This window comes from Polypterus senegalus, chromosome 18, assembly GCF_016835505.1.
Source record: "Polypterus senegalus isolate Bchr_013 chromosome 18, ASM1683550v1, whole genome shotgun sequence".
Lineage (NCBI taxonomy): Eukaryota > Metazoa > Chordata > Cladistia > Polypteriformes > Polypteridae > Polypterus > Polypterus senegalus.
In genome coordinates this window covers 31,532,067-31,545,346 of record NC_053171.1, presented here as the reverse complement: position 1 = coordinate 31,545,346, position 13,280 = coordinate 31,532,067, and the positions used below count along the sequence as shown (strand labels likewise).

Here is a 13,280-nt window from a genome sequence, read left to right as displayed (position 1 = left end):
TAGTTACAAAATTATGTATTGCACCTACAGTTTATCAAAAAAATAAATAATTTAGGAACAGTTTTAAGACAAGCATGAAATAAAGGGATCACTTTTAAAACAAAAGCAAATTGATTTTCCAGATGCTCACTATAATTTAATCATAAAAAATATTATTTTAAATTACAGTGTAGCAAGTAAACACTTGGAATTATTTTACCAGTCTATACTGATTAATAGTATTCAGCGGCATAAGACTGCATTTTTACAAGTATATGGAATCCTTAATGTACTCACATCTAAGTAAAAGTAAATACATTTAATTAAAAGATTCCAAACTTATTTTTATACTTTACAGTTATAGACAAATCAACGAAAAATACATTTATACTTAAACTAACAATTCACAAAATAATCCTGACAGTATAACTGTGTACAATATTATATAATTTAATATTGGTATAAGTATTCACAATATAGAGCAATATTAAACATGGTAAAACTGTCAAACTTAATATTGTGCTTATTAGATTAATTCTTTTGGAAATTCCAAATGAAAAAAGGTTAAAACATGTTTAATGGTTTTTATAATATTTTTACAAAATGGGCATTAACTCTTGCCCTCTGAGAAGATCAATATATTCAATATATATATAAAATACATTTTGTTATGGTGGAAGCAAATGTTGCTTGTTCAAAAAAAACAGCTGCATCTATAACTGCATTTTGGTCAACCCATTTGTAGCATTCTGAAGTGTGGAGATTTAAACAAACATATGTTTGTGTCGATTATTTTCTTTTGAATAGGAGACACTGCTTACATAAAAGCTGGCTAAATTCATTCTTTTTAATGTCACTGTAAGACAATAACCTGCTTTAAACATTACCATCAAACCAGTGTGCAGCACTACATGAAGAGAAATATGTACACTACTGATTATAAAGTATTCTGAGGACTAAATTACTACCTTAAAATAGGAGCACATAGTAAGTGTGTTTAATGCATTATTACAATTTGCTTTACAAAAAAAAAGAATTTTATTAGTGATGCAGTACAATTTGTGTTGTCTCACAGAAGCAGACACCTAGGTTTGAATTTCAGCCTAGACATGGACTGTGAGGCATTTAAACATTTTCACTGCACAGGAGTAGATTTTTTAGTGCACTACAGTTTGCTTCCAAAGACTTAAATTTTAGCTGAACTGGTGATTCTAATCTGAACAGATATTAATGATTGTTTCATGTAAATGGATTAGGAGCGTCATCCAGAATTTCAGTTCTACAATCGAATAGGTGGATTCAGGAAATAGAGAGAAAGATTTTAACAACAAAGTGAACTACTTTGACAAAGCATGATATTCACAATTTCAATAGTATTCTCTCTCTCCCCAACCCCAACACAGACAGACACAAGTCCACCAACACACACAGGCTTTTATTTTGCTGAGGGAAAATCTTCCCTAAGGGTTTCCCACCACCAAAGCACAGTATAGCAAATAACACAATAAGTCTTTTTTCTTCTTTTATCTTTCTTTCTCTTTGTCTTCATTCCTTCCAGCAAGCTTCATCTCCTTCCTCCCGACTCTGGCTCCTGGAACTGTGGCAGCAGGATTCTTTTAGGTAAAAACTGGGAGTACTTTCAGTGGCCTGTTATGTGGTCCAGAAGCACTTCTGGGTGAGGTGGCAGCCCAACAAAGAAGGACTGCAGCACTCCTTGTTGTCACCAATGGGACCTAACAAGGCTTAAGAGCAGGATGCCATGCCCCGTGAAGCCCTAAGGGAATCCATGGAACTGCAGCAACCCAAGGAGGCTGCTATTAAGCATTCCAGGGAAGATAATGCTCTGTGCACACTCTCTCCCCCGGTCCTTCCAATATATAGGCGTCCTAACCAGGCAAGTGTGCCAGCCATCAATGTACTCCATATTTGAGATGAGGGGAAAGAAATCTATATGGTTTAGTGATGTAATATCTCTCCATATAGTATTGATACACTAGAAGCTCGTTGATCTTTTTCTTTTGGAAAATTACATTTTAAAATGAAGTTGTGTATTTTGAAGCATTTCTGTTTATAACAGTGTTACAGATTAACATCATGTTGCCTGCTAGTCAGGTATGCAAATAAGAATTTCACTGCACTCTGTTCTTGCGACAATAATAACACTACTATTACTATTTTTATTAAAGCATTTTAGCACCCTCTATTAAAAAAAAAATTGCTTACAAAATCCCTTAAGCTGGAGTCACATTACACCTCAAGTCAAGGGGATATCAAACTTGGTAACTGTAGTTGGTAATCTTATTGCCAGAAAATGTTGAATTACACTACTAAGAGTCAGAGGGGATAACAAACTATACAACTAATGAAATTGCTCCCTTTGTCAGGATATAACGTCCTACCTACCTGGTCACACTGGTGTTGTGCAAATCCTTTCCAGAAACAATTTGTGTTCAGCCAAAATTTAGGCTTTTCCCCTCATAGACTTGATAAACCAAAATGCATTAGCCACAACCATAACATGAATTTGGAGAACAGATCTTCAATAAAATGGATAGACATACATTCACTTCACATTGAAAAAGGCATAGAAGCTTTGCTTTTGACAGCCATGAGGAAATGCAAGAAAAGAAAATGGATACTACTAAATTTGTTTAAAGTACTGTATATAGGATACGTCAATAGCATGTGTAATATTAACACAATCACATAAGACTGAAAAGCTACCAGAAGACAGTTATACCGGCTTTAAAAATCACAGAACTGTTGTCACTTTCACACTCACACTATACCACAACATTAAGGATTGCAGAGCAAGGTTCAGAGTTTCTTTCCACAACAGTAAGTGACATGAACAGGTAAAGCACACTGATATTCAATAAAGACCAAAAATTAAAACGTCAAACTTACACACAACTTATTATTAACTGAAGTGTGGTTGCACAGTACAGTAATTTTCCTTTGTTTCTTGTTACTTCTAACACTGTGTATTGGTTGGCAGCAAGTTGCTTTTTATATTTATTTCCTCTTATACAGTGGTGTGAAAAACTATTTGCCCCCTTCCTGATTTCTTATTCTTTTGCATGTTTGTCACACAAAATGTTTCTGATCATTAAATACATTTAACCATTAGTCAAATATAACACAAGTAAACACAAAATGCAGTTTTTAAAATGATGGTTTTTATTATTTAGGGAGAAAAAAAAATCCAAACCTACATGGCCCTGTGTGAAAAAGTAATTGCCCCCTGAACCTAATAACTGGTTGGGCCACCCTTAGCAGCAATAACTGCAATCAAGCGTTTGCGATAACTTGCAATGAGTCTTTTACAGTGGAGGAATTTTGGCCCACTCATCTTTGCAGAATTTTTGTAATTCAGCTTTATTTGAGGGTTTTCTAGTATGAACCGCCTTTTTAAGGTCATGCCATAGCATCTCAATTGGATTCAGGTCAGGACTTTGACTAGGCCACTCCAAAGTCTTCATTTTGTTTTTCTTCAGCCATTCAGAGGTGGATTTGCTAGTGTTTTTTGGGTCATTGTCCTGTTGCAGCACCCAAGATCGTTTCAGCTTGAGTTGACGAACAGATGGCTGGACATTCTCCTTCAGGATTTTTTGGTAGACAGTAGAATTCTTGGTTCCATCTATCACAGCAAGCTTTCCAGATCCTGAAGCAGCAAAACAACCCCAGACCATCACACTACCACCACCACATTTTACTGTTGGTATGATGTTCTTTTCTGAAATGCTGTGTTCCTTTTACGCCAGATGTAACGGACATTTGCCTTCCAAAAGTTCAACTTTTGTCTCATCAGTCCACAAGGTATTTTCCCAAAAGTCTTGGCAATCATTGAGATGTTTCTTAGCAAAATTGAGACGAGCCCTAATGTTCTTTTTGCTTAACAGTGGTTTGCGTCTTGGAAATCTGCCATGCAGGCCGTTTTTGCCCAGTCTCTTTCTTATGGTGGAGTCGTGAACACAGACCTTAAATGAGGCCAGTGAGGCCTGCAGTTCTTTAGACGTTGTCCTGGGGTCTTTTGTGACCTCTCGGATGAGTCGTCTCTGCGTTCTTGGGGTAATTTTGGTCGGCCGGCCACTCCTGGGAAGGATCACCACTGTTCCATGTTTTTGCCATTTGTGGATAATGGCTCTCACTGTGGGTCGCTGGAGTCCCAAAGCTTTAGAAATGGCTTTATAACCTTTACCAGACTGATAGATCTCAATTACTTCTGTTCTCATTTGTTCCTGAATTTCTTTGGATCTTGGCATGATGTCTAGCTTTTGAGGTGCTTTTGGTCTACTTCTCTGTGTCAGGCAGCTCCTATTTAAGTGATTTCTTGATTGAAACAGGTGTGGCAGTAATCAGGCCTGGGGGTGGCTACGGAAATTGAACTCAGGTGTGATACACCACAGTTAGGTTATTTTTAACAAGGGGGCAATTACTTTTTCACACAGGGCCATGTAGGTTTGGATTTTTTTCTCCCTAAATAATAAAAACCATCATTTAAAAACTGCATTTTGTGTTTACTTGTGTTATATTTGACTAATGGTTAAATGTGTTTGATGATCAGAAACATTTTGTGTGACAAACATGCAAAAGAATAAGAAATCAGGAAGGGGGCAAATAGGTTTTCACACCACTGTATTTGATACTAAGAGAACAAACATATTAAAAAAAAATTAGAAATAGACCAGGAATATATTAAAAAGGCCAAACACTCCCTGGCTGACATATAACAATATCAATCAACTCATCCTTCCACTTTCTAACTTTATTAGCCAGTTCAGGCTCATGGGCAGCCAAGTGCCTATCTTTGCTGAATATGCTGAAGTTTGGGCGTCAGATCTAGAAAAAGAAATCAGTTTGCTGCAGAAAAAACTCACACCAATGAAAAGTTGCTAATTAAAAGATCATGCATATTCTTTAGAATGTGTGGGGGAAAACTAGAATAACTGTGAAAAAACACAGAGGGGGAACGAAGAAACTCAACACAAGCTTAAGGATCGATAAATGAAAATTGTATTTTGTATTTAGCATCACACATATTGTTGCACAGCTTAGAATTAACAATAAAATCTCTGTCTCCTGTATACATCTTGTATGGTCAATGGTAAAGAAAAAATAGTTAAAGATGCAAGCACCATACAAGAGAAATTGTTAAGCAGCACAGTTGCAAGCACTAAAAGAGAAAGCTAATTCAAATACTGTTTAATTCAACAGATGAAATGAATCACAGTTAAGACCATATTTAAACATTTTTCAGGTACTTACTACAGTAATTATGTTTTATTTTCCTATAGCTTGAAGATGAAAAGTCAACTTCTCAAAAACTTTCAAAACTATATTACAGTGTGGCCACCATAACTTTTTTTTTTTTAAAAAAGAAAAATCTTCATGAGCTTGCTGAAGAAACAGTTAAAACTGCCAGCATTCATAAATGAGGAACAGGTCTCACAAATGAATCTGAAGACACAACAAAAAACAAAGAGAAAAAATAACTGCGAAAAATATCTGGAATCACATTTTTAGGCATGCCTGCACAACCAAATTACAAGCCTTATCTCCTTCTTTGAATGCTTTTGTCTTGCCACCTATCAAATTGATTCACACTCTTAAAGAGAAATCCATAATGGGCCTATATTTAATTATAGTGCTGAGATTTTCACAGAACATTTGTTGACAGATGTTACAATGAAATATTTTATTAGCCTTTCGGACTATTAAGATTGGCAAAATTGCTAATCCAAAAGGAAATCCTGTGGGATCACACAAGTGGAACATTGCCAAATTCATATTAACTGGTTTCAATTTCAAGTTTAAAAGACTGTAAATCCTAATTAAATTAAGTTTTAAAAATTACATAAAGCAAGGTCAGGGTCAAACATTAAATTCATCAGCAACAGACCTGAGGAATACATACCTTCCTCAAGGACAATTATATGTGGGTTAATGTGTTGCAGAAAACCAACATTTACTTGTATTTTTTGAATGCATGAACTGACAAACATTGAACATACAAAAAAAAGAACAAAAAAAGATGTGACATGATTTCATCATTTCTGCTACATTTTTTTAAGGTGCATTTGCATATAATGCGATAAGCACCTACTACTGTTGTCCCTTCTGTCTGTCCATCCATCTATCCATGTGAAACAACTCCACTCCCAGGGGACCAATTTTGGAGAAACCTGGCACACTTCTTAATGGAAATTCGCAGGATAATGTTCAATTTTCGTTGAGATACTGTATCTCGAATAAAGCACACTGTACAAAAGTTTGAAATTTCAAATTTTCAGACTGAAAAGCATTTAGGATTTGTCAAACTCCTCTTTTAAAGCATAGGAAAATTCTGTGCAACTTTAATTACAGATTAGTTTGCTGTTTCAACTTTATCTTGAGGTGGGTTACTTCATTTAATGTATTTTCTATATTTCCCTCTTTCGCTCGTCTGACAGCTGCTCCAGGCAGCAATAATGATCTACAAGACAAATTAGTTAAAAGCCGAGAGAAACACAAAAATCTCTGCAGCACCATCTAAATTCTCCTGCTGTTCAGGCACAGGCAGATTTTTAAATACTCATAGTAAGCCCAAAAGTAGGGTCCTCTCAGAACAGAGAACACCTTCACCAAACTTTTAAAAATGAAAAAAAAAAAAAAAGTGGTTTATGTACCTTTTAGGCCTATACTGTCTGTGATTCTGAAACAGATTTTAAGCTTACACACTTGCATGTAATTATCATGCAGATGTCTACTGTGTTGACAGTAAAAAAGTTAAATCCTAGTTCAGCCCATGGTGATTCAGGAATACAAATGTACTGTTCTGTCAGTAAACTTGTTTGAGATTCAGTACACTGTGCTGCTAAGAAACCCCATTAACTCTTCTTAAAACTTTCATTATAAAAAATGTAATATGAAATATTAATGTTCATTGTAAAGTGAAAAACTAATTAAGAACAGAGGAGTACATAACAAATCGAGTGTTCTAAAGCAACTGATGAGCAAATTTCAAAAAGCACCTTCAAAAGGGAAACCCTTAATCTTTTAGTATAAAAACACATGAGACAGTCCATTACCTATATCAAATGCAACTGGTGAAGGGTCATTCAGCATACTCACAGTAAAAGAATCAAAAACTACTTACGTTTCACCATAACTTACACACATTTAACAAGCGCTGAGATTTTAGCAAACAAATACGCTTCAAAATATATGCTTTGACAAAAGTAGTGGGCAGTTTTGTCCAACAGGAATAAAAAGGGTGCATGTTGTGTATATTATTTCTCTATGTGTATCATATTAAATGAAACTGGAAAGAAACAAGCGCTACATAGTTAAAATAATTCACATTTATAATTACACCTCGTGTGTTAGGATTGACTATTTAGTTCTCTGGAAAAAAAAAGGTAGTATACATTAAATTAAAAATACTGTATATATTAACAGTAAAACAGTACAAATAATGGTTAAACAAAAATGATTTAACACAAATGCATGCATGTATATTTACTTTTACGGAGTGTTTTTGCTTATATATTTTAATATGAAAATATTATAGCATCTATGTTTTCTGTAAAATTCTTAATCTACTTAATTTATTTTTTCTTAAATTATATTCCTAAAATATAAAATTATAACACTAAACACTTTTCTACACATCAAATCAATGCCATTTTGACAACACTTCAGTTGGAAACTGCTGTATATGAAAACAATTGATGCACTTACAAGACTATATTGGCTATATTTCTAACTTCATATTGTAAAGTATTGTTAAAGGGCATGTCTGAAATATAGTTTACTAACTCATTTAATTGCATCCAGTTACCAATGTTATTTTTATATATGACTTACTGTTATAGTTGTGGTAACTAACTCTTGGCAGAACCAACTATGGTGAGTAGATTCTTGTGCAGTAACTTCTTCTGTCAGCATCTTAAAAATAACACACTTTTGTCTTTTCTAATGTTTCATTTATGCCAAATTTCCCTCTGGGGACAAATAAAGTTTTATCTATCTATTTCTCATTTTTAGCTGGCACATTGCTCTCATTATCTGAGCTTCAGACATCAGAGAGGGTACAGAACACCTTCTCTGTACTCATGTTGAATGACTCTACAGACATGGTGGTGTATATTGCTCTTGTTAAGCTTTGGTAGTGCCCCTTTGTCTTATTAATAGTATGACTTTTAGACACTCCCAGATAATATAGAACCCTTAGTTTTTGTTAAATTTGGTTTGCAAAAGTTTTTACAAAATTCCCACTATGAGAAGAACAGAAGATATTATAGTTTTTAACTTTCTGCTTTCAGCAATCCTTAGGTACAAAAAAGTATTCTTTTGATGTTAGTATTACTGCTGTGAAACTTTCCTGGTATATCGTTGTGGAACTCTTTTTACTTTAAATTTTCTTCAAAGCTAACTTTCTAAACTCATGACAGCTCAAAATCTTAAAATCTGCATCTCCAGAGATATATGTTGAAATATTAATTGAAAAGCTTAATGCATGTTTGAGGAGACAAATCATATTGCATGCTTTGCATACAAATAAACCGCAAACTAGAAGGGCATCTAAATAAACTACTAGGATTTCTGAAACTGATCAAGATTATTCAAGATTGCACAATGCTATACTATAAACAAATGTTTTTCATTACAATGAGCATTTTCTTCATAAATGAAACAGGTCATTCTTATTATAAACATAAAAAAGACAAAGAATTTAGCTCAACAAATATATAAAAAAAAAAAACTTTGGAACCCATTTTCTAAAATTAGCAAAACACTGGAACTAAAGTTAACAAACAAAAAGGAATACCGGTAATGAATGTATTTAATGAATACAATGAAGTTATATACAGGATATCAAATAAACAGAAATGCCACAGCTTGGTACACTGTGCATAGAGAAACTGGACAAGCTGCTGAGGTGCTCCAAAATCCAAGATGGTAAACACATCCTACAGAACACAAATGTGGCAAGTCGAAATGGCTATTTAGTGCAATTTCATTACAATCCATCTGCTGAATTAGATTTGTTAATGTGAGCTTTGTGTGTTCCAGGGAAGATACTATTTTACCTAAAACTCTACACTAAGCAACAATTACAGTTTTTTAAAAGAAGAATTTATACACCTCCAATTGTGGCTTTCATAGACCAATCTCCTTTCTATGATCAAACTGGATTTGTTAAATGCAGGCATTTATTATCAAATCTTTGAGGACTGTCAAGTGTAATATACACTATGGAAATATTTGTTTACTGCATTACACAAATTTTGGTTTAGATCCAGCGTATGTACCTGAATCAGATTATTATATTCCAACACAGAAACCATGATTTACATAAATAGTGCAAATTTTGACTATTTCACACTAATCACCAAAGCTATATAAAACTACTCCCAACAGCTTAATAACATTATTTGGAGGAACCTAAGACAGGGTATGAATACGTCATGAAAATTGTTATGTTTTACACTACTGTACTCACAAGTCAACTGACTCCACTGGGACAATTCTAACCTACCCTCCCATAAGTCAGTGCTGCAGTGATGTTTCACTTTATGTAAAATTTGAAACAAAAAATTATTTTCTCTGTGAGGAACAGTTCAAAGATTTGTCACAGTTTGGACAAGACTTCATTAATGCCATTCTTAAATAAACACACTAGGTCTCTGGTTAATCTGTTTCATGAAACTAAATACCTGTATAAAAGAATGTACTTCATATTGGGCTTTCAGTTCACATAGATCTCTTCAATGGGTAAGGAACAGGGTGGAGATTTTGACTTAATTTAAATTTGAAACATAAATGTTTAAAATATAAAATTTATTATATATTCAACCAAACTATTTTACCCAATGCAATATGATTTATAAAGTTAATAAAATAAAAAATCAATTAATGTATTGTAATTGGTGAATTTTTGCACATTGCAATGAATAACGATGTTCAATAACTTAAAAAAATAATTTAATTAGCTCTCCTTGATTATGCTTTGCATTAAACTTCAACTACCTAGTATTTCATTCAAGGGGAGGGTAAAATACTTTTCATAAAGTATTAATCAAGGACTAATTATCAAATAATGATGCACTGCAAAGTGTGCAGACTGAGCATAGTCAACACAAACACTGAAAACAACAGGTTAAGACATGAGAAAATATTACTGATTTACACAAGCTTAAAAGTGCAGTTCAGAAGAAATAGCAATGGGTCTGCTTTTCTTGTTAATTTACACAAATCTTTTAGTAAAAAAATATAAGTTACTTCAATTTGCAACTGTTGCAAATCTACCTGAATTAACATATACAGTACCTGAGAGAGAGGGTTGGGAGCATGCATAGATTATAGCAGGTTCTCGCACCCATCATACGACAAACCACCCGGATTGAGATCCAAGTAGAACCATGCAACAGGTGACACCTCAACACTACACTGAAGAGTGTAAGGGTTTTTACAGTTGCTGGAGTGCCAATCCTGCCACCAACCCCCAGGTTTTCCTTGCAAGTTGGAGGACCTGCTTGTAGGGCTGGATGCAAATTAACATCATACACAGGATGGAGCAATTGCAGGTTAAGGGCCTTGCTCAATAAAATTTAACATAAATGTAAAGTCTTACACATACAAAGGCAAAATACTAAATATAACCTAGACAGTCCTTTGTGACATTATCAATAACAAGCTCATGTATGAAAACCATTAAACATGCCTATAGGACATTAGATTATATATCTAAAACACTGCCATGTTTAACAGCTGCAGATATATTCAGCTGTTTTCCATCTTGTGTCTACCTTCAATACCATCCAACCTCTGCTCCTTAGGGACAAGCTGACAGAGATGGGAGTAGATTCATACCTGGTGGCATGAATAGTGAACTCTCTTACAGACAGACCTCAGTATGTGCATCTCGGGAACTGCAGGTCTGACATTGTGGTCAGCAGCACAGGAGTGCCGCAGGGGACTGTGCTTTCTCTGGTTCTTTTCGGCCTAAATACATCAGACTTCCAATACAACTCGGAGTTCTTCCACGTGCAAAAGTTTGCTGACAACACTTCTATCGTGGGCTGTATCAGGAGTGGGGAGGAGGAGGAGTATAGGAACCTAATCAAGGACTTTGTTAAATGGTGCGACTCAAACCACCTACAACTGAACACCAGCAAAACCAAGGAGCTGGTGGTAGATTTTAGGAGGCCCAGGCCCCCCATGGACCCCGTGATCGTCAGAGGTGACTGTGTGAAGAGAGTGCAGACATATAAATAGCTGGGAGTGCAGCTGGATGATAAATTGGACTGGACTGCCAATACTGATAATCTGTGCAAGAGAGCCAACTATACTTCCTTAGAAGACTGGTGTCCTTCAACATCTGCAATAAGATGCTGCAGATGTTCTATCAGATGGTTATGGCGAGTGTCCTCTTCTACATGGTGGTGTGCTGGGGAGGCAGCATAAATAAGAGGGACACCTCATGCCTGGACAAACTGGCGAGGAAAGCAGGCTCTATTGTAGGCACAGAGCTGGACAGTTTGACATCTGTGGCGGAGCGATGGATGCTGAGCAGGCTCCTGTCAATCATGGAGAATCCACTGCATCCACTGAACAGGATCATCTCCAGAGAGAGGAGCAGCTTCAGCGACAGACTGCTGTCACTGTTCTGCTCCACTGACAGACTGAGGAGATCGTTCCTCCTCCATACTATGCGACTCTTCAATTCCACCCAGGGGGGTAAACGTTAACATCATTATACAATGTTACTGACTGTTTTAACCTGCCTTGCACTCTACACCTTGCATTTTTTAACTTGCACTGCATTTTTATTTAATTAATATTGTTTTTTATCAGTATGCTGCTGCTGGAGTATGTGAATTTCCCCTTGGGGATTAATAAAGTATCTATCTACCTAGTCCATACCATGTCAATTTTCTGTTTTAATCTTTTAATGTTATTCTGGATCACAGTGAATCACAAATCTTCAATGAGAAATTAAGTACGAGATATAACACTATTCCATGTAAGTATTTGTCAGTAAAAAATGTAATCAAGATGCATTTTTTTTCTTTCACCTTAACAGAGAATTGAAAAGATATACTGGATAGTAAAGTATAATAAGAAGGTAGACCACTTTTATACACTTAATACCACAAAACAGATGAAAAGTGTTTGATGAAAATTGAACAAAAATGTTAAAAAAGTGTAATTTACTTTGCCTGAAAGTGATTCATTCTTCGGTCACATCAAAGGAACATTTGGTCTTTTGTTTATTTTTATCTTTCAAGGAAAAGCTGTGTTCTGATAAAAGAGAGGGTTCTTAAAGTGTTCTTAGTTTTCTTCTCTAATCATCTGTATTTAAACTGTTTTAAATAAAAAGAAGTACAAATAATATTTGATCTCTGAATAAGACTATATATTTTATTTATACCACTGAATCTTACATTTTTAAAATCTTCTTCCGAATTTCAACCTCTTTGTCTATTGTAGGATCTTCGAAAAGTTGAATTCGAAAATTGCTTTTTCTGAGTGGTGTGTCACATTCCTGACAGTTTCCAGAGCCTCGAACAAATAGCATTTCCACACAGTTTTCACATCTGAAAAAGAGGAGTTGGACAGTATAATTAGGAAAGGTCACGTTTCACTGTCAGTGTCTTCTTGGGCTTATTTACCAAAAATTGCTTCTGTAATCAGAACCACTTAAATACAGAATAAGATAAACTTTATTCAATCTATTTTTGAACTCTCTGTTTTAAGTGCTGGGTTGTGGAAGGCATGGGCTCCACAAAGCTATGTGTGAACTTTATGTTTAACAAAGTGTATCAAAACAAATTCAGTGCAATTAATTTTATTCTTCTATAGCACCCTTTCACCTTTAAATTCAAAAATATCACACACCAATTACAAATATAGTCTAGTTGAAAAAAATACTACATTTTCAGATGCAAATATGAATGAATGAACTTTTGTTAAACCTCCTAAACAATATCATACTTCAGTTTTTCCTTGTGTATTCTTGCATTTATAATCGATAGAAGACATCCACCACTGTAACAGCATACTCACATGACCAATTAATCTGTACAGTCTAAAGCCCATTCAAGTGAGAGCTTCTATCTTGCACATGTTGCTGCCAGGATGGGGGCCTACTCCTGTAAGGCCAACAGCAATAAAGCTAATAAAGAACATACAGTACATAGATAGATGTCCAATTTGTTTAACATGTCAAAGTATTAGTTTTCAAAATTCACTTGACAGAATTAAACAATATTAAAAAAAAAAAAAGCAGTTGAGTGCACTTGACATTTCAAGTT

At 34.9% G+C, this 13,280-nt stretch overlaps 1 protein-coding gene across 1 annotated transcript in view; it reads right to left on the bottom strand.

Moving 5' to 3' along the window:
* mnat1 (MNAT1 component of CDK activating kinase) overlaps positions 1–13,280 on the bottom strand; it is a 171,144-nt gene that overhangs the window by 136,037 nt on the left and 21,827 nt on the right. Inside the window, exon 2 of the mRNA XM_039741847.1 lies at positions 12,411–12,563. Coding sequence (XP_039597781.1) covers positions 12,411–12,563 — 153 coding nt within the window. The remainder of the gene's footprint in view (positions 1–12,410; positions 12,564–13,280) is intronic.